Source organism: Neomonachus schauinslandi, chromosome 9 (assembly GCF_002201575.2).
Source record: "Neomonachus schauinslandi chromosome 9, ASM220157v2, whole genome shotgun sequence".
In the NCBI taxonomy this organism is placed as follows: Eukaryota; Metazoa; Chordata; class Mammalia; order Carnivora; family Phocidae; genus Neomonachus; species Neomonachus schauinslandi.
This window is the reverse complement of record NC_058411.1, coordinates 25,115,862-25,137,140: the sequence shown is the minus strand read 5'-3', so window position 1 is coordinate 25,137,140 and position 21,279 is coordinate 25,115,862. Positions and strand designations below refer to the sequence as shown.

Sequence of the window (21,279 nt, the reverse complement as noted above, 5' to 3'; positions counted from 1 at the left end):
CTGGATGGGGCTGCGTGCTGGTCACTCAGGCGGTTGCCCCTGCCTCCCACGCACATCAGAACTTGCAGAAAGGGGGGCGCCTGGGTGACTCGGTCATTAAGCGTCTGCCTTTGGCTCAGGTCATGATCCCAGCGTCCTGGGATCAGCCCCACATTGGGCTCCCTGCTCGGCGGGAAGCCTGCTTCTCCCTCTCCCGCTACCCCTGCTTGTGTTTCCTCTCTAGCTGTGTCTCTGTCAAATAAATAAATAAAATCTTATAAATAAATAAATAAATAACTTGCAAAAAGGGGCCAGTGACCTGGGAGGCACCCCCGCCCCCACGACAATGGACAGTGGCTCCCTTATTAGCAGAGAGGATGATTCTGTGGAAAAACACCAAAACAATGACTTTGATCAAAAATGATTCAGGGAAGTCCCACTCGGAGAAGTTTCTAGCGATACCTTCAATTTGTTTTTCTTTATTTTCTCTTCCATGTATGCACAGGAATACTGTATGATCAAATCTCTATCCCAGTAAAGCTCAAAGAGATCTTTAATAAGAAAAAAAAAGTGAAAATGCTAGGGGCAAGGGAACACAGCCAGTTTGATGGACAGATTTCCTTTTTTTCATGACGCTACATAAAATAATGGTGCAATCTTACCATCAAAAGCACTGTAGAGTCAATGTGATGAGCAGAGGAGTGATCGGAGCAAGAGTTCCTGCAGAGGGAGGGGAGATGAGATCTAACAGAGGAGTTTTAAGAGCTAGGTGTCCTCTGTTCCGGGAAGGATTCGGGGTGGGGGGTGGGGGGCGGTCCTGGAGGAGGCGATTGCATTTGACAACTGACGGATCACTGCTGAATTCTAAGGTTTTCTTTTTTTTTTTTTTTAAAGATTTTATTTATTTATTTGAGAGAGAGAATGAGATAGAGCATGAGAGGGGGGAGGGTCAGAGGGAGAAGCAGACTCCCTGCTGAGCAGGGAGCCCGCTGCGGGACTCGATTCCGGGACTCCAGGATCATGACCTGAGCCGAAGGCAGTCGCTTAACCAACTGAGCCACCCAGGCGCCCGAATTCTAAGGTTTTCTAGGTGGAGGTTCTTGGCTTTCAGTTTTTTTTCTTAAGATTTTCTTTTTTTTTTTTAAATAGAGAGAGTGCATGAGCAGGGGGAGGGGCAGAGGGTGAAGCAGACTCCCTGCTGAACGGGGAACCCGATGGGGGAGCTTGATCCCAGGACCCTGGGATTGTGACCTGAGCCAAAGGCAGATGCTTAACGGACTGAGCCACCCAGGCGTCCCCCTCAGTTTATTTGCTTTGATCAACATATGTTTTCAGGAGCCAGGCACTGTACTTGAGATACAAAAATGAAAGACCCAACAACCTGTATCCATAAACACATAGCTTAGAAGGAAGACAACATGCAAAATCCTGATTCTGAAACACTCAGCTGGTTGCTTCAAGTGGAGGGTGGTGGATGCAGCCTGGGTGGGGGGCAAACAGGAAGGATCTTGTACACCTACCCGGGACAAAAGGGAAGATGGTCTCACGAGTGGAGATCCAAGGTTGTGGGAGAGTTTGCCAGGAGGGGTTTCAGGTAGAGGGAGGTAGGAAAGGGCTCGGAGGTTCCACGGGGTTTTGCGGAGCCTACAGACTGAGGGCCCAGGTTGGGGAGGTTAGAATGGACAGGTCAGAAGTGGAGATCATAAAGAGTTGGGTAGCTTTGCCTTGGAGGTTAGATTTCATTCTTTACATAATAAGGAGGGGTTGGACAATTTCTTGAGCTTAATTCTTAATTTGTAACTTTTATGAAAATAATGTGTGCGTACAGTTTTAAAAAGTATAATAGAAGTGTAAGTCTCATAATGAAAAGCAATAGTCCCATAGTCCCTGGCCCTTCACATCCTCTTTCCTCCCCTCATGATCCAGAGTTAGCCTTTTTTTTTTTTTTTTTAAGGTTTTTTTTATTTATTTGACAGAGAGATAAAGAGCACCAGTAGGCAGAGTGGCAGTCAGGGGGAGAGAGAGAAGCAGGCTTCCCAATGAGCAGGGAACCCGACATGGGGCTCGATCCCAGGACCCTGGGATCATGACCTGAGCTGAAGGCAGCTGCTTAACCAACTGAGCCACCTAGGCGCCCCCAGAGTTAGCCTTTTAAGAAAAAATTTCTTCTAGCATTTATCATTGTAGTTACTAATTGGATTTTACAGCTATGTTTACTGAGTTGGCAATTTTGGCATTATTTCTTGACTTTGTGTTATGGACAATGAAGAATTAGTTCCAGTTATACAACCCATCCCAACCACACACACACATTTCCCATCTTTCCATTGTCTGAATATGGTTGCATCACAATTTTTGGTTAAATCTCTTTGCTGATTGCTAATTCCTTCTCCATTTGTCCTTGACTCTTCTCCTGGGTTGTATACCCTGTTTCCTGGATCCTGCCTCTTCCTCTTTTTGCTTCCTCCATTCTGTGCAGAGCACATGCTGGAAAGGCACAGGGGAGGTAAAATTGTCGATGCCTTGGAAGTGTGGAAGTGTCTTTACTCATGCCTTCAACCCACACATGAGATTTATATCTTGGCTTGGTAGAAAATACTGGCTGGAAGTAATTTTCCCCCAGATGACACTGTGGCTGCTTTTCTTAGTTTCTGGTGCTGCCCTCAAAAAGTTCAAGGCATCCTTTAGAGACTGTATATTGAGACCTCACTCTTGCACACATGGTTCTGGGTGCTGAGGAAACTTCAGTGAACAAAGCAGATAAGAAGATGAATAAATATGAAGTCAGGTGATGAGTGCTAAGAAGAAAAAAAGTGGCAGTGCGCAAAAGGGGTGTGTGTTTGTGTGTTTCTTTTGAGCTTTTTTCCCTTGTGGTTTCAGATACGGTGACTGATCTTACTCTCCATCTTCTGTTTTTGACTTGTTTTTTTACTCTCCCTGAAAAATTTTAGACTCTCCTTTCTTTGTTCTCTCAGATTGAAATTTTATGATAAAAGTCTGTGTTGTGTGTTGTAGGTCTTTTTACTATTTATTTATTTATTTTCGTATTTTTGTTTTGAGATAATTGAAGGGTCACATGCAGTTTTAAGAAATAACCCGGAGAGATCCCATATACCTTTCACCCAGTTTCCCCCGAAGATAACATCTTATTCAGATTTTACCAGTTGTACACACAGTGTGTGTGTGTTAGTTCTTTGCAATTCTCTGCAATTTTATCACTCCATGGACTCCTGTGACCATCACTACCATCAGATAGAGAAAATCAGATAGAGAAGAGCTATAACCACCTCCCTCCCTCTCCCCTCCCTGACCCTTGGCAGCTACTAATTTGTTCTCCACCTCCATAATTTTATCCAGATCTTTTTTCATTCATTCTTCTGGGCTTTTACTTTTTATCTGGAAACTCAAATTCTTCAGGTCTTAGAAATTTCCACCACCCTCCCCCTCCCTCTCTTCTTTGATTTCTGCCTTTGTGATGACCTCCTCTTCATCTTCATGCTTTTCTCTCTTAAAAGTTCTGATGATTGGATACTGAGCTTCTAGGATCAACTGTCTAATTCTTACATCTTTTCTAGCCTGTTGTCCATTGCTTGGATTTTTGGTCTGTAGCTCCTCAGCTCTTCTGAACCTTTTGTGGCTTTCATATTTTTAATTTCTATAAGCTCCATTTTATACACTTCTTTTTTTTTTTTCTTTACTTTTTATTGCACACTGTTCTTGTTTCATGAATACAGTGGGTTTTTTTCTTCTCAAGTTGATAGTATGCTGATTATTGCTTTGCGAGCCTGTTTCTACTTCCTGCTTGTCCTGGTTTCTGCCCACATATTTTCCCCTCATTTATTTGTTTTGGTTAGTCTTTCATATTGAAGGCTTTTTTTATGAATGTATTGGTAATCCTTGGCTGGCTGTCTGAAATGCAAATAGGGATAAAAAGCATAGAAAGAGCATTCCCTTGGTTTATCTTTATCTGCTGGTCTTCTCTCTGATGCTGTGCTATCTCCCAGAGAAGAACCCTATAAATTCCTATCTTTGGGTGAGGGGTGGAGTGTACAGACTGCTAGAATTTTGGGAGCGGGCCTGGGGGTGCACTGGGTGGTCTCACTGTTAGTCATCCTGTTTTCAGCTTTAGCTTCCCTTCTGCCCACAGGAGAGCCTGGGTCCTTAAGTCCAGAACTTGACTCGCTCATATTCCCCAGAGATTAAGCTGGCTTCTCTTAGGTGGGTTGTGGAGGACTCTTTGGTGGCCACATGAAGTAGTAGCTAAGTACTCCCTAAATACAGATTAGCAGCAAATTCCCCTGTTTTCAGCCCCACACTCCATTACATCTTCTGCTGTATCTTCAGTCTTCAAGCCTGAGGCTTTCTGAGGTTCTGCAGTATAAATGGCTTGTCATCTAGAGCCCCCTCTTCAGCTACTTCGGTTTTTTTGTTTGGTTGTTTGGTTTTTTGTTTTGTTTTTAGAAAGAGAGAGTGCATGGGGGGGTGAGGGGTAGAGAGGGAGAGACAGAGAATCTCAAGCAGGCTCCATGCTCAGCACAGAGCCTGACTCAGGGCTCAACTGCTTAGCCCCAAGATCACGACCCAAACCGAAATCAAGAGTTGGACACTCAACCAACTCAACTAGGCGCCCCTGGCTACTTTGCTTTTCACTTCGTTCATTCTTCTGCGATAGTTCTCACTCCCGTGCTGCCACTCAGCATGCCGTGATGGAGGAGTTTTGCACAGGAAGGTTATTAACATCGCTCCGGGGGCGGTGTGGGGATAAACTGGAATGGGACCTGGAGACAGACGTGAGGCGAGAGGTGATGAGTATGAGGACTCGCTGTGGCCAGAGGGGAAGGAGGGATGAAATACGAACCGAGTAGGATGAGAAGGACCTTAGGACCGAAGGAGAGGGAAGAATCCAGGATGCCACCTCAGTTTCTGACCGAAGGGACACAGTGAGAAGAGCAGACTGGGTGAGGATGGGTTCAGTTGAAGTGTGAGGGACTTCCGCGTGGAAATATCCAGCAGGCAGATGGATACTGGCAGGGTCTTTTGCTGCTGATCCTCACCAAGTATGTGATAGTGGGAGCCCATGGTGGGAATGAGATCATCCAGCTAGCAGTTGAAGGAGGAGGGAAGGGTGCCGAGTTGAGGACAGAGAAGAAAAAGTCTGTGTCCCCCATGAGATAAACAGGGGACGGGAACCAGGTGACTACCATCCCAGCCCTTCCACAGCAGTGACCTATCCGACATTAGCCAGCAGCCTCAGAGACGGGCATCCTCCCGGGAGCCCTCTGTGTGAGCTCTGCGCACCACCCGAGTCCTGCAAGAGGACGGCCCACTGCCTGCAGCTGTTCAGGGACAGCTGATGGGGATGCCCTTGGGGTTTCCTTCTGGGGCACAGGATCAAAGAGAGCTGATGGTGGGGATTTCCCCTCTGCCTTGAGGTCAGAGGTCCCACGGAAGTGCAGGTCAGGTTCCGGGCATTCCTGCCTCCCCCCCACCCCACAGGTGCAGGTGCACCAGCTCTGAGGTCACCACCGGGCTTGAGGTTCTTCAGTGTCAGAAGCGGTGGCTGGCCTCACGTCTGACACCTAGAAAAGACTTACCCCAGAGTCTCCTGGTGCATTTACCCTGGCAGCCGTTCCTGGGTGTGAAAATAAGCACAGTAGCCTTGATTCCTTGCTTGCCCACACGTTTACCTCACTAAGCCCTTTACATGCTTTCTGTCCCTGTAGCACACAACTTTAGAAGAGGGGAATGTGCTGTGCCCATTTTACAGATGAGGAAATGGGCCCAGGGAAGTTCCGTGACTTGCCTGACGTAGTGTCTGCCTCTGTCTATACTGGGCACACTCCCGTGTCAGAACTCCGAATTTATGCTAGCCATTGGCTGTGTCCTTGTCCCATGAGAGCCCACCTCCGGACCTGCCACACTTCAGCTGCTGGTGGTGGTGGTGTGTGTGTGTGTTCCACAGACGCCCCTCCCTGCTCCCGGCTCTCCTAGCTGCCCTCCGGAGACCACAGGAATTCTGATGAATTAATCTCATCACTTTATTGAGGAGGCACTTACAGAAATTACAAGGCAAGGCCACCAGCCCGGCTTTGCTGGCAGCCAGCCGCTGGGGCCATAAAACAAATTGAAAGGAACAAAAATAAATAAATAAAATTAGAATTCTCTCTCTCTCTCTCTCTCTCTCACACACACACACACACACACACACACGGGGTCAAGAACGTTGCTCAGGTTCTTGTTGTTAACGCTCAGTCCTCTTGTCCTGGGAGAGCACCAGTGCCAAATCGACAGACAGTTATTGACCCCCTGCTCGAGCAACAACCCTGCAAAACCTGGGACCCATCCTCCTCCAAGGGATGTCAGGCTGCTTGTGCAGCCGAGACCAGTGGAGGTGAAGAGCTGGCAGCACGCAAGTGGCCTCCCAAGGCAGCGTGAGTTACCTGCCAGGTGAATGCGGCGTCGCGACGGGCCCCGTGAGCTCACTGCACCGTGGTTCAGGGCGAGACTCGAGCCAGACCGTCTGGGTTCAAGTCCTTGCTCTGCCTCATCCTGGACTCCGCTCACCTCTCTCAGCGCTAAGGTGGAGAAAAGAAGGTGTTCACTTCCAGAGTTGTTGGGGAAAGGAAGGAGGCCGTATAGGAAAAGCAGAGCCGTGGCTGCTTCATGAGGAGCCCTTGTCCGTGTGGATGGAGCACCTGCTGTGTGGGGGGCACCTGGAGTCACACAGGGGGGAGAAGCAGCAGCATCTTAAGCGGGCCCTGGAGGTGTAGGCCGGCCAGGTGAGGTGGTGGAGAGAGCTCACTGGGAGTGCCCTAGGCAGCACTGGAACAAAGGCCTGGAAGCCTCAGTTATCGCTGAGTTCCAGGAACTGATCGTTGTGGAGAGCAATAGGGATGTCAAGGCTGAAGAGAGACAAGTGGGGTGGGAAGGCGGCCGGGACCAAATTCTACAGAGCTTTCCTTCCAAGCCAGGATAGACTTGGATGAGTTAGTTTATATCTGTGTTTTCTTCCTGTTCATCTTTTCAATTTACCGCGCTTATGGGAATATTGAAATTATTTGCCAGAAGTCACACAAGCCAGAGCAAACTAAGACAGGGATGGGCATAGCATTGGATAAAAGAGGGGAGGGGCGGGTGCCTGGGTGGCTCAGTTGGTTAAGCGACTGCCTTCAGCTCAGGTCATGATCCTGGAGTCCCTGGATCGAGTCCCGCACTGGGCTCCCTGCTCCGCAGGGAGTCTGCTTCTCCCTCTGACCCTCCCCCCTCTCATGTGCTCTCTCTCATTCTCTCTCTCTCAAATAAATAAATAAAATCTTAAAAAAAAAAAAAAGAGGGGAGGGGCACGCAGAATCTTTATCCCTTCCCCTTCCTGACCTCCCCCACCCTCCCGTGCAGAGGCTGACTTCTAGACTCCCCTCCCCCACAGGAAGTGGGCGGGAGAAAGGTGATAAGGTGAGGCCTGGTGGGGGGGAGACAGATGGAGATCTAAGGTGCCCCAGGCAAATCAGCCGCTTCCTCACCAATACAAAAGGGGGCTAAGGCTACTAAGTTCTTGTGAGCACTCACCTTGCATTTGGGGTTCAATAATTTTATTACTTCAGAGCACTTTGTCAGGGGTAGAAGTTGGTTCCTGCTGGCTCTCAGAAAATCCAAGAGTCAGTGTTTTCCATATGCCACATGGGGAGGCTGAGGCACAGGGATGCTGGAGAGCAGTCCCCTCCCTGACTTCCTCCAGACCACCTTAGCTACTGGGTTCACAGCAGGGAGGGGCCTCTCTGGTCTCCCCAAGCTTCTCGTGGGGTGCAGGGGTGGCGCAGGGACTCTGTGTGGCCTTTAGTAACTCATTTCAGCGCCCTTAGTCTCAGTTTCTGGGTCTGTGAAATGGGGCATTGGTGGGCCCACCTCCGAGCAGGTGCAGGGTAAAAGTAACCGTTGGAACTGCTAAAGTGGATGGGGTTGGGGCCGGGGGAGGGGTGGGGGGGATTCAGAGGCTGGGCAGGCCTGGAACTGCCCTTTCAAGCCCTGTCTCAGGCTGTGAGTGACCTTTCCAAGACTGCTCTGTGTGCGGCAGTGTCCTTGCTGGGTGAGATGGGCCAGAAGCACCCCTGCTTCAAAGGAGTGTCCCGGGGCCTCAGGAGCGGGGGATGTGGCAGGCAGGCAGGCAGCCTTCTGGGCATCACTTCACCATGCTCCCTCAGCAGGTGGGCATCTGGATGGGGTGGGAACAGGAGGTTTGCTTTAGTTCAGTGTCTGTTCTCTGAAAACCACAGGCTCTGGAGGACCTCACAGAGTTGGGACCGGGGCCGGGAAGACCAAATAAAAAACAAAACAGCACTGGGGTTGCTTGCTGTCTTGCGTTTTACCTTCCAGTTGTCTTCCCCGCCGACCCCTCTGCGCCCCCTTTCCTTCCCATTGCTTTTCTCTTCGCATTTATAGCTGCACAATGCATATTTGTTAAGTTATTGTAGACAGGTAAGAGTACAAAGGACAGAGGCTCTGTCCTCTATTAGGCAGCCACAGCCTCTCCTGTAAAATGGGGATCAGTACCTACTTCATGGGATTGCTATGAGGATTCAGCAGGTGACTCATTCAACCAGCTTTTCCTGCAAGGCTTCTGCATGGCAGGGGCTGATCTCGGTGTGGCTGGAGATTGAGCATGTAAACAGTGGGAGCATGGGTCAGGTTCATGGTAGCCGTTATTATAATTCATTAAAGGGGCGAGACAGAAAATGATCACAAACACCCTCTGTAGTAATGAACTGTGGTTATATAATCACCGGCTCAGTGTGGAATAGTGCTTTACAATTTTTTTTTTTTTTAAGTAAGCTCTACATCCAGCGTGGGGCCTGAACTCACTACCCTGAGATCAAGAGTCCCATGCTCCACCATCTGAGCCAGCCAGGCGACCCAGTGTTTTACAGTTGTTAAAGCAATTTTATAACCATGATCTTGCTAATCTTTCATTTTGGAGATACCACACGGCTTGCAGAGGAGGAAACCGAGACTCGGTGAGAGGAAAGTGATTTCCTCACGGTCAGCAGGCTGAGAGGCCTGGGCCCTGTGGGCCCAGAGCTGCAGAGAGGCTTTTTCCATGATTTGAGGCCCCGGGCTGGAGGGCACAGGGGCTCATGGTCTGCACCTACATTCTGGTCAGCGCAAGGGGGTGTTCTCTGGGATAAAATGCCAGCTCAGTGGTGCCTTCAGAGCTGGGGGTGACCATTCTTCCAGGTTATGGCTGCCTGGCCCACGCAGACCTCCGGGACTGGGAGCTCTGTATTGAAGAGAGTTGGAAAGATTTTGACAAGCACCGCAGAGCACCTACTTTGAGAGCCACTGCCCTATGGGGACCTCGGGACGAGGGGCATTTGTAGGTCTGGCCTTCGGTTGGCGGTGGGGGCCCTTGACGCCACCCGTAACCCTGTGTGTATCTGGTTGCAGGGAACATCGAGTACAGCTGCCCGGCCACCAACGAGTGTGAGATCACGAAACGGAGGCGCAAGTCCTGCCAGGCCTGCCGCTTCATGAAATGCCTCAAAGTGGGGATGCTGAAGGAAGGTAAGAGGCCCGCACACCCACGCTGTGCTCTCGCCAAGGCCACCGGGGGTCTCAGGCCCCTGTGTTCCTGTCCCCGGGCCAGTGCAGACCCTGGACGTCTCCTCCCGCATCCCAGGGGAGGACCCTGCTCCCTGGGGTGCGTCCACCTTTCGTCTCCCACACACCACCCTGCACACAGGTTTACAGCGGCCTCAGAGCTCCACTCCTAAGGCAGACGCGGGGCGTCAGGAAGGCAGGTGTTGGAAGTTCCCCATTCTGGATCCTTTGGGAAACCCCACCTGGGCCCTAGAAAGCTGGCTTGGCCCTCTGGGGAAGGACCTCCTCTTGGGGCGAGCCCCTCGTTCACCCTGGAAGGGGTAGGCTTGAGATGCTGCCGTCCCGCATGGCGGGGCCCTGAGTGTGGGCGTACAAAGAGCAGAGACATTAAAGCCCAGAATGACACATCAGGTCCTCTTCACCTGAGCAGGGCCGCTGTGCTCTCCTGCACGTGGGCAGGACACCGCTGTCACCTTGTGGAGGTCCCCCTCCACCGCCACGTTCCCCGCCACCTCATCCTCTTACTTCCCCGTCTCCTCCTCTGTAGCTGAGCCGGCTGGCCTGGCAGGCCATGGGCTCCAAAGACTTACCAGAGTTACCAGGATGATAAAAAGTAGAGTAATGAAATAGTGTAGTAATTATTTTTAAAAAACTGATTGCATGTCGGGGTGATAATATTTTGGATATATTGGGTGAAACAAAACATAATGTGACGTGAATATTGCCCACTTCTTTTTACCTTTTTTAAAGTGGCTACTCGCAAATTTAAAATGACATGTGGCTCTCATTATTTGGACAGCACTGCTCTGGGGCTCCTCTTCGTCACCTTCCCTGTTGATCCGCTCAGATGGATGACCCTTGTTCAGGACCATTTTGGGGGATGGGGTGTTTGTGTGTGTGTGTATTTCTCCCCTAACCCAGCTTTAGAGGGAGCTGGTGGAGGTTCTTACATATCAGCTTTTACGATTCTGGACCCTGGGATCCTTCCAGAAGTGGAAGGAGGCAGGAAAAGTGTGTGCTGATGATCGCATGATGGGGAGAGGCTGGGAGAGAAAGGGAAGGGCAGGCGAGTCTAGAACATAGTCCCTCACTGAGAGGGGGCTTCTGGAAGCCCAGCCCAGCCTTTGAGGGCCAGGGCACTCTTCCCATTGTCCTCCCATCCCCTCCAGGGGAAGAAGGCACGAATTTTAGATGCTTTGTTGGTAGGACAACCTGGACCTTATTGTGGAAATCAGAGACCCCCTCCCCCAGTTTCTATCTCAGGCACCCCCCTTCAGCCCAGCCCAGCGTGTGCACCTCTAAAACAGAAGCTCCTGAAGCAGTTCCTCAACTACCCCCATATCCACATAGCATGTTGGCCTTTCAACTGCATTTCTCATTAGCCGCTTCATTTACCGCCTTGGAGATGGTAAAGCCACTCAGCTGTTAGAAATGTGTGAGCTGCTCTATTGGCGGGGGCGGGGGTCAGCTGAAGAACAGTCCTGTTTCTAGATTAAAGATGGGCTGTCGTAGACCTGCTGAAAGGTTGTGAGTTAGTTCATTTTGATTCTACACAATTTTGATCTTACCCTGGTGTAGGGTGTGACCCACCTAGTGGCTGAACTGGGTCCCCTGACTCCTACACCAGGCTTGTTCTGCTCCTCCAGAGCATCCTGGGGTTCACAGGGGAGGAAACTGAGGCATAAAGGCCCTCAGCAGTCTGCTTTGGTGCTGGCCTCTTGACTTCCTCCTCTATGTGCTGCTGGAAAACCACCTAACAGTGTCTAGGTCTTCGAGCGAGAGGCTCCTCGCTCCTAAGTCCTGAGGACGAGGGCTGCCACCTTGTTCTGGGAAGCTGGGTGTGAGGGCGCCGGGTCAGGCTGGGGGTCAGCCGTCCAGTGGCCTTTCCTGGTTGTAGGTTGTAGTTTGGCCTCTCTTTGCTTACTTCACAGCAACTGAGGAACTTAGGGCAGAGGGGAGCTGCCGTGCTACCAGTGCTCCTGGATTTTAAGGATGGCAGAATTGAGTCCTGCAGAGAGGTTGGGGCTTGAGGTCTCTCCCACCCCCAGCCACCTGCCAGTTTGTGGGGAGCTGGACCCAGAGCCTGGAGCTTCTCCATGCCCTGTGTTGTGTCTGCCCCAACCACAGGCCACCCCGCCCTCAGCCCAGGATCGTGAGCTGGAGAGCAGGGGAGAGAGGAGAGATGAGGCAAGAGGAGGACTACCACTTGGAATCCCTGCGGGTCTCTAAGGACGCTGTTTGAAGAAGACTCTCCTCAGGGACTACCCAGTACTGGGAAGAGAGTGGGAGTGCCTCCTAGTGGCCCTCCAGAACGGGGGAATGCCAAGGGGGACCCTCTGATGGCAGAGAAGTGTGTGGCCAGGTGCACGCTGGTGGCAAAGACAGCTCAGGTACCTGGTGGACCGCTTCAGAGAAGCGAAGTAGATGCTGTGTGTCCCCAGACTACAGTGTGGGGGTGCTGGGGGCACGTGGGCCTGAGAGAAGCTCTGCCTCGGGGAAGACGTGCACGGTGGGGCCCCAACCTTGGCCTCCCTGTGCTCTAAATAGCCCTGTGGTTGGCCCAGGACTTGGATGCAGGAAAGGGTGCAGGATGCCCTCTCTCTTCGGTGGCAGCCAGGGGCATGGCTCCAGCCTGGAGACACCCTTTCTGGAGCTCTGCCTGGAGGAGGAGGGGGCAGTCACCAGAACCTTCCCCGTCCTCACCCTACCCCAGTGCTGGCAGTTCCAAATCCAGAGGGGGCAGGATGACACAAAGGCACCCGAGTCTGGACAAAGCCCAGTGCCTCCATTTAGTTTCTGTCCACCCCCCCAACCCCCGGCAGTGCTGAGCCTTGGCGGGATCCTGCGATCAGAAGCTCCATGGGGACCAGCCCCCTTAGGAGGAGCTTGCCTCATTGAGGAGCCTGGGTTCCTGCCAGGCAGGGGCTCTTGGAAGCTGCCCTGACTCCTGCTTTTGTTTGGTTGTCCCCTCACCACTTTGTGAGCAGGAGCCCAGGCCCCTGGGAGCGGCGCGGGCTCCCTGCCTCCCTCTCCTTCCCTCACACAGACCTGACTCTGAAAGGCAGACTCCAGCCTTCCCGGGAGCTGCTCCTTCTCCTTAAGCTTCCACAGTGGGCCTCTCGCATGGAGGAACCGGGGACTGGGGTCTGGGGCCCCGTGCAGGGGCGCGGGGGTGGCCGGAGGCTGGGGAAAGGATGGGGACGCCCGCTCCCCTTCCTCCCCATCCCACCTACACATCTGCCTTCTGCCCAGCAGCTCTGGAGGTCTTTTCCAGTTTTTCTTTTCTCAAGTAAAACAACCTGAGAGACTGCTTCATGACTTGGGGGGCCCAGCAACTGCGGAGCGGGGAGGGAGATATCTGGTTGTGTGGCTTCTTTTGGCTCAGCCTCTGCCTTGAGGCTGCCATAGGCTCTGGAATCATCGACTGAGCAATGTAGGCAATGCCCACAGGTTTGTCTCACTTCAAGCAAATCCACTGTGTGAAAGTCTGTATTTTCAGAGGGAAAAAAAAAGTGATTTTTCTCTTCATAAAACCTTGAATACAAAATCCACACTAGGTTGGGAGTGGATGCCTGCGGCCTCCTCCTGGCTCTGAGGGGACCTCGCCGTGCATGTTAGTTCTCACGCTCTCGGGCCTCCACGTCTTCACCTGTAGAGCGGGGGTGTTGAAGCCCGCTCTGCATCAGCAGGTCACGGTGGGGCCCAGGGGGAACAGCTCCTTGGTGAAATCCACTGTGGCACTGCTTTACGATGTCACCTCTCTGGGCGTGTTACTCTAGTATTCAATTCAATGGCAGTCTCCTTTGCGCTAAGCTTTTCTAGCAGCCCATCCGTTGTGTTAGGCGGGGCATCCTGGCTGCCCTGATTTTCCTCCTGGACTCCGTGGTGGGAATCTCAGAGGAGGTATCCTTCTTAGGCTGGCCCCGTCTGGGGTCGAAAGTCAGGATGAGCGTCTCCCTTAGGACAACCCTGGAGATGCTCTCCCCTGAGAGGCGGGCTTCCCAGCCTGGCTAAGGTGTGGCCTGACAGCCTCTCAGTGGAAGAACCTGGAAAACCATTTGCTACCTTTCTCAGGAAGCCCTCACACTACAGTACAGCTCTGGGCTTTCAGCAGCTCTCCCTTGAAGGCTCGTCCTGCGAACTTCACCTTCTCCTCACCTCACTTCACCTGCCTCAGGCCGGCAGCCTCCCTGTCCCGCTCCTTTTCCTCCATACCTTGGCCCCTGCCCGCCTTTCCCCAAGTGTTTTCTAAAAGATATTTGATTTCAGTGAAAGCTGGGCTGACATCCATGCAATATGCTCTCACTGTCTTTGTGCTTGTTGGGCGGGCGGGGAGGGCTCCTGCGGGGATTCTGGGTAATTGGGTTAGTGGCCAGCTCATGTCAGGAAATTAAAAGGAGGCTCCGATCAGGTTCCTGCTGCATGGGATTTAATGGCTTTGTATTTATAGAGTATTCCGCCTCTAGCCCCTGCCAGAAATACCACTTTTCTGGCCCTCTGAATGAAGAAAGAGGATGAGAGATGACTTGCCTTTAAAAGTTCTTTTTTCTTTTCCAAAATGCCTTAGTGTTCTGAAACAAACCAGCTCTCCGGCACTTCAGAGAATAATTTTGAACTAGAGCCCAAGAACCCTGATGTATAGTTGTATCCCCTCCCCCCCAACCACTTTCCATCTCACACACATGTGCATCGACGCACACACATGCACGTGTGCGAGTACACACTCAAAGTCTGACAGCTCACAAGATCTTCCCACGTGGCCTCAGCCTCTGGGCCGTTCAGGCACAATGACCTCGTGACCTTTGGTTGGGGAGACGTTAACTGAATGAAGCCATAGGGGATGATCTTGTCTGTGCCGAATCCTTATTACTGTTCATGCAGGACTTTGGGTGTGCCAAAGCATGACATAACAGGTTCGGCGATCATACAGACCCAGCGAAACCCCAGTGTGACCACTAATCAGCTGTCCTGGTGCTTTACTTAAATCTCTGTCAGCCTCCTTTTCCTCCTCTGTAAAATGGGAATCCTAATCGTAGTCATTTTCATCTTGCTCCCGACTCTTCAGGGAAAGCCCTGGAGTTGTACCACAAAGTAGGATGTCAGTCCTTGATTGGAGATGGATATTCTTCATCATGTTATGAACTGATTTTCTTCCATGATCCAGGAGGGAGTTTTGAATCTCCCATGGCCTCTCTTCCCCCATCCTTGGCCAATGACCTTGCTTTACATTTTCTTGGAAAAAATAGAAACAGTCAAGTGGGGGAGTTCCTTACCCACCTGCCATTGAATCCACAAACCTACCTGTTGTTTCCTGCCTTTACCCCTCTTGCAGATATCGCTGCTCCTGTCAAAAGCCGGTCTCCCTGCCTATGCTCTGACTCTCTCTCTTTCTTCATCAAGGACTTCAGTCATGTAGTATCATTTCTTCTTCCAGCATCGTCAGACCCTTGCTCACTACTGGATCATTTTCATCAGCACACAAACATACTTTTATTCTCCCCTTATAAAAACAAAATTAAAATTTAAAAACCCCCCACAACTGTATTTTAACCCTTCACCTTCATCCAGCTCCTGCTACCTCACCCTGCTCCCCTTTCCAACAAAACTTCCCCAAAGAGTTGATAGCATTTACTATATCACCGTCTTTCAGGCAGCCAGAAGGAAGCATAGCCTCGCCAGCTCATTGGAAGGATGGGACCCAGAACTGGCGCGGGTTTCTTCCACTCACAGCCCAGCCCGTTGGTGGAACCTGGTCAAATGGCCACACCTCTGCAAGGAAGTCTGGGAATTGTAGTCTTTAGCTGGGTGGGATGCCATGTGTCCAGCTAAAACTCTTTTGGTTTGGAAAAGGGGAATAACGTATTTTAGCGGGCCATCACTGATACATGCCAAAAATATACGTAAAGTATGAAGAATACGGATACCTTCCATCCAATGGGAGAAAAAAAATTTACCCTGACTCTTCAGGTTTCCCTTTGTGCCCTTTCCCATTTTCATTACCCTCAGAGGTAACTTTATTGTTTTTCCTTTGCTTTTTAAAATAGTTTTATCATGTTTATATCTCTATGGGTATTTTTTGGGCGGGGGTTGTTTGTTTTAAATGACATTATACTATTCATATTCTGCATCGCAGTTATTTTAGATGGTATTTCTGAGACGAATGCTCTTGTTACGTGGGGCTGTAATCCATTCATTTGCATTGCTATATAGCAGGAGGCAGCCAGAGAATAAATATTTTAGGCTTTGTTAGCCGGAAGGCCCCTGTGGCAGCTTCGGAACTCCGCCCTTGTTCCCCAAGCGAAAGCAGCCACAGATGATGTAGAAATGAATGAACAGAGCTGTGTTCTGATGAACAGGCAAAGCACTGGGTTTAGCCCAAAGACCTTAGTTTGCAAACTCCTGCACCGTAGGATCATCGGATGAGTTTAGGGGAGTTTGATTTCCCTTTCTGCTGCTGAGGGAGCTGTGTCTCACGCGCCCTGGTGTCCTGGTGCTCGTGCGTAAGGGATTTCGGGTCTGGGGGATAGAAGTGCCAGGTATGTGCATCTCCAGCTTTATCGGATGATATGAAATTGTTCTTGATTCGGTTGTACTGACTTACTACTCGTGTTCAGACGTTCTGGTTGCTCCATATCCTCCACCAACACTTTTTAAATTTTTGCTAGTGTGCGTAAAGTGATGTCCTACTATCACTTTGATATGTACTCTCTCCATTATCAGATAAGCATATTTCATATGCATACTAGCCACTTGGGATTCCTTTTCTGTGAGGTGCTTGCTTGCCTGAGCCTTTTCCCTGTTTTTCTACTTTATTTTTTTACTCTGGCCTTCAAGACCCTGGGTGATCTAGCCCCTCCTCCCTTTTCAGTGTCGTCTGGTCCCATTTCTCTCCTGGCCCCTCACTCCTGCTCACTCTGCTCCAGCCCTACTGGTTTACTTTTGATCCTCAAGCATGACAGACTCTTTCCCACCCTACGAGCTTTTGGGCTGTTCCCCTGCCTGGAATGCCCGCCCCATGGCTGGCTCCTCATCCTTGCAGCCCAAACTTAAGTGCCATCTCAGAAGGCCTCTCTTACCACTTCCTCTCTTATCATATCCTTTTGTTTACGTCCTTGTTGAACTTCTCCCAACTTGAAATTACTTATTCATTTGTTTGTTTGCCTGCTTTTTACGGTGACAGCCTCTAAACCAATTGTTACTGATTTAGAGATTCATGAATTCCTTCGAAAATCCAGTGAAAATTCTGCCATAAAACACACACAAAGACTTGAACATAAAATTCCGCAGACAATTTTAGGAGCTTCACAGAACCCCTGAAGCCCACCTAAGAGGTTCCTGAAGTCAGATTAAGGCCTGTGATTACAGAACCAGAGTTTTAGAGACAGAACCTGAGAAATAATTCAGGCTCCTGGATGGTAAATTGCCTTTAGTTGCATTGTCAGTTGTGGGGTGGGGAGTGACTGCCTAGATGCATGATCTGAAGACGTACACACAATTGGGATTGGTAGGCAAGAGTGCTGTGAGCGATTAGCAATGTCTGCCACAGACTAGGAAGTGGAAGGCATTGGCACAGCTGACAGCTATTGGCCGTGCCTGGTATGATGAGTTTAATTTGCCCAAGGCCGCGCTGCTGGTAAATACCTGAGCTGAGTGGTAGCTAGTCTCCTTGGTTGTGTGAGAATTCCTTTTAAGAAGCCCATTCCAACTCAGTGTAGATAGCTTGGCCAAGTAGCAAATCCTGTAGCTTTTACTCAAAGGGGAGAAAAGAGTAAGGGAAAGGAAGGGGAGACTGGTCTAAATAGCTTTGCCCTGTTGCGTGCACAGTGGAATCTTCTTGGCAGCTGGGAATGCAGTGACAACCCAGGCTTGCTGAAATGCCCTTGGGCATATGATGGCCTGAGTGAGAAGGGTCTAGAGAAGAGAGCAGCTGATGGATAATTTAATAGATGAGTGGCCAAGGGCTCCTCATTCAGGACCATCGTACCCATCCAGGAGCCATTGGTACAAGCCCGAGGATATTAGGTAGCATGTGGGTTTATCCACCTACGAGGCTCCCTTGACTTCTTGTGAATCAGGCATGAGACTGAGACTCTCTCTTCACCATTATGATAGGGCACCAGGGTAAGAGGCAGCCCCAGATAGCCATCCTGTCCTAGGCAGCAAGGTGAGCATACCTGTCACGCAGAACCCCCTGCAGGACAGGTATTAAAGGAAGCGCCGCATGTGCAGGGGTGTAGATAAGTGCTGAGGGCATTCTGCTGTGCTGGGGCACCCATCAGCATGCCCTCATGACCCGCAACCTGTGGGTACCCACATCACCTTCTGGGTGGTTTCCTCTTCATAGAGATGAGTCAGCTGTAATTTGGTAGAACTTATAGGCAGAGTCAACCCTAAGTCCCCAAGGAAGAAGACTGGTCAGATACAGTACTGAATAAAACAGGTTTAGAACAGTGCTCCCCAGACCTGGCAAGTTATCAGAATCGCTGGAGGAACATTGAAAAATTATCCATTCCTGGACATCCCCCCGAGACCTTCTGACTCAGAACCTCAAGGGATAAGTACTCAGAGTCTGTATCATTCAGAGGCTTTCCATGGCATCCCAATGATCCCACAGTCTGGTTGTCTCAAGTTCAAAGCCAAGGAGATAGGACTTGGAGGTCAAGGTTCAGATCCTCCCTCTGATATTTCCTGGCTGTGTGTCCCTGAGCCAGTTACCAGTCCTTTCTGAGCTTCAGTTTTCACATGGGAATAACAATAATCATGGATTCTCCTTCCCTCAATACTGTTATGCAGAATTAATGAGATATGGAAATAGCTTCGTAAACTGTGAAGCATTGCACAAACGTGAACCTGCTTACATCATTCATAAACCAAGGACATTGAATAGAGGGTGGGATTTGTGGGTCAGGCGAAGAGAAAGGTCCTGACCAGGAACACTTTGCAATGTCAGGAGAGATCCTGCCTTTAGACGCGGACGGCAGCTCTGCAGAGGCGGCCTGGGGCTGGGTGTGTGTATGGGGGTGGGGGTGGGGGGAGCGCACAGGCTCAGAGGCCTTCCCCTCTCCAGCCTGGTCTGAACGTTTCCTGTGGGAAGAGAAATGTGACAGGAGCAGCGTCTGGGCCAGGCTCTGGGCCAGGTGCAGGGCCACGCTCCTCAGAGCTCTCACTGGTTATTTTTAGTGCCCGGGGAGATAAGAAGGAAACTTGAACTGCCCCCCTGGTGGCTGTGCCCCTGCACTCTTGGCTATTTTTACTTCCGAAAGCCTGGGATCTTGTCCAGCTTAGGGAGGGAAAATGAGAAGAAAGGAGGGAGGTGGAGGAAAGCAGGAATTATTTTACTTCCATTAAGAAAAAAGTCAGAAGCCTGCTCTTATCAAGTCAGCAAGTGGACATCTGATCCAGGACGAGGCAGCCACCACCTCTGGACACGGACGGACCTGCAGGGGGTTGGAGAGGTCCGCAGATGAGCGCGGATGGGATCAAGAGGTTGGGGGAGGCTGGCACCCCCTCCTTCCAAGGATTTTCTGCCCCAGAGTGGCCCTGCAGCTTCTTGAATGTTTCCTGTGCCCTGAGTTGGGAGGTGGGATGGGCCACTGTGGAGGGGCGCTAGCCCAGGGAGGAGCCTGGTGGGGGTCAGGGGCCTACAGCTGAAGCCAAGCCAGAGCCTCTGTCCTGGGTTGGACGGAGGCAGCACTCCACCCTGTGGGTGTATTCCAGAGGGAAGCTGTGCTGGAGCTGTGTGCTCCTGGGCACAATACTCAACCTCTCTGAACCTTACTTCCTTAAGGGTTTTTTTGTTTGTTTGTTTTGTTGGTTTTTTTCCCCCAGGTATCTTAACTCATGTAGTTACAACTAAGGGGGTGTGTTTCTCTCTCTTCCCAAGGAGGAGGCTGTCAGTTCCTGCCAGACCCTACCATCTTCCATGGGCAGATGGAAGGAAAGAAATGACTATTAAGTGCCTACTGTGTACCAAGCACTTGGCTGCTTTCACACATTTTATGTTACTTAATTCCACGAGCTTGAGGAAGGTGAAGTATTTTTAATTGTGACAAAATATAGATAACAAAGTCTGCCATTTTGAAGTCATCTTTAAGTGTACAATTGAGCGGTGCTAAGCACACTGACAGTGATTCTAGTTCCCAAACATTTTTCTCATCCCAATCAGAAACCCTGTACTCATGAAGCAGTGGTGCCCATTCTCCCTGCCCCACTACCCCTGGTAACCTCCAATCTGCCCTCTTGTCTACTCTAGGTATTTCTTACAAGTGGAATCATACATCTCTCCCTTCGTGTCTGGCTTCTTTCACTGAGCGTAATGTTCTCAAGGTTCATCCATGCTGTGGCAGGTCAGAACAGCATCCCTTTTTATGGCTGGATAATACTCCATTGTATGGATACACCACATTTTGTTTATCCAGTCTTCTGCCAAGAGACAGTTAGGTTGCTTCCACCTTGTGACTCTTGGGAGTATTAACTGCCGTGAACATTGAGATTCAAATACCTGCTAGAGTTCCTGATTTCAGTTCCTTTGGGGACGTACCCAGGAAGGAAAGGGCTGGGCCATACGATATGTATGATATGGATGATAATCTTGTTTCACTTTTTGAGGAATTGCCAACGTGCTTTCTAGAACAGCTGTACCATTTTATATTTCCACAAGCAGCTAACAGTCTTGTTAATTAATCTTTTTATTTTTGAGATAAGTGGAGATTCACATGTAGTTGTAAGAAATAATACACAGGGATTCCATGTGCCCTTTACCCCGTTTCTCCCAATAGTAGCATCTTGCAAAACTGAGCACAATATCACGATGCTGATAGTGATACAGTCGAAATAGAGAACAGGATTTTTAATAAAAATAATAATATTAACTGACACTTACTGATCACTTACCAGGTGCCATTCACAGGATTTCAGGTGCTTTACACGTACTAACTCATTCAGTCCTCACAACGATCCTACAAGGTACATACTATTATTTCGTACAGGTGCAGAAATCGAGGCACAGAAAGGTGAGGAAACTTGCTCAAGGTAACTCAGGTGCTAAGAGGTAGAGTCAGGGATTACATCCAGGTCTGACCCTGAGGCTAGTGCTTCTTTCTTCTGCTTTGGAGGCACAGACCTCTCTGGGCATCTGCACAGTTGCTACCCTCAAAATAAACATAATCAAAAACAAACATAGTCACCAGGCAAGCCTAGCAAGCCACAGCCAGGAGGGCCCTGGGTCTTTGCTTTCCAGGCCTTGTGATGGAGCATCTCAGTGTGGACTTGGCTACTCTTCCTATTCTCACTGCCTTTCCCCCTATTCCTCGAAAGGGTGACCAAGCACATCTCACCTCCCCACTGTCTTGGTCAGGGCTGGGAAGGAACAGATGTCCCCTCCCAGGGTCACCAAAGAGGATGTAATGAAGGAACTATTTACAGAGGGGTGGGCAGGATGGAGGGAACCAGTCAGGAGCAGTGATGCACCCCAGAACTAGCAACAGTGAGGAGCCCTTAAGAACGCCTGCCTGGCAGGAATTGGCCCAGTAAGCAGGACAGAACTGTAGCTGTTCTCAGAGGTCAAAGTCAGACTGCCTTCCTACCTCTGTGGTCTTGGTGAGTTACTCATCCTCTCTTAGCCTCAATTTCTCCATCCATAAAATGGGCTAATAGAATCTCCCTCATAGGGTTGTTGGAATCCCTAAGTGAAATAACATACTTAACAAT

General features: G+C 50.2%; 1 protein-coding gene across 3 annotated transcripts in view; it reads left to right on the top strand.

Moving 5' to 3' along the window:
* ESRRB (estrogen related receptor beta) overlaps positions 1-21,279 on the top strand; it is a 105,136-nt gene that overhangs the window by 62,705 nt on the left and 21,152 nt on the right. For 2 of the 3 annotated variants that reach the window (XM_044918150.1, XM_021679586.1), the window contains exon 3: positions 9,418-9,534. The exons of the other annotated variant lie outside the window; for it this stretch is intronic. In XM_044918150.1, the coding sequence (XP_044774085.1) occupies positions 9,418-9,534 (117 nt within the window). The remainder of the gene's footprint in view (positions 1-9,417; positions 9,535-21,279) is intronic. 3 annotated transcript variants of the gene reach the window in all.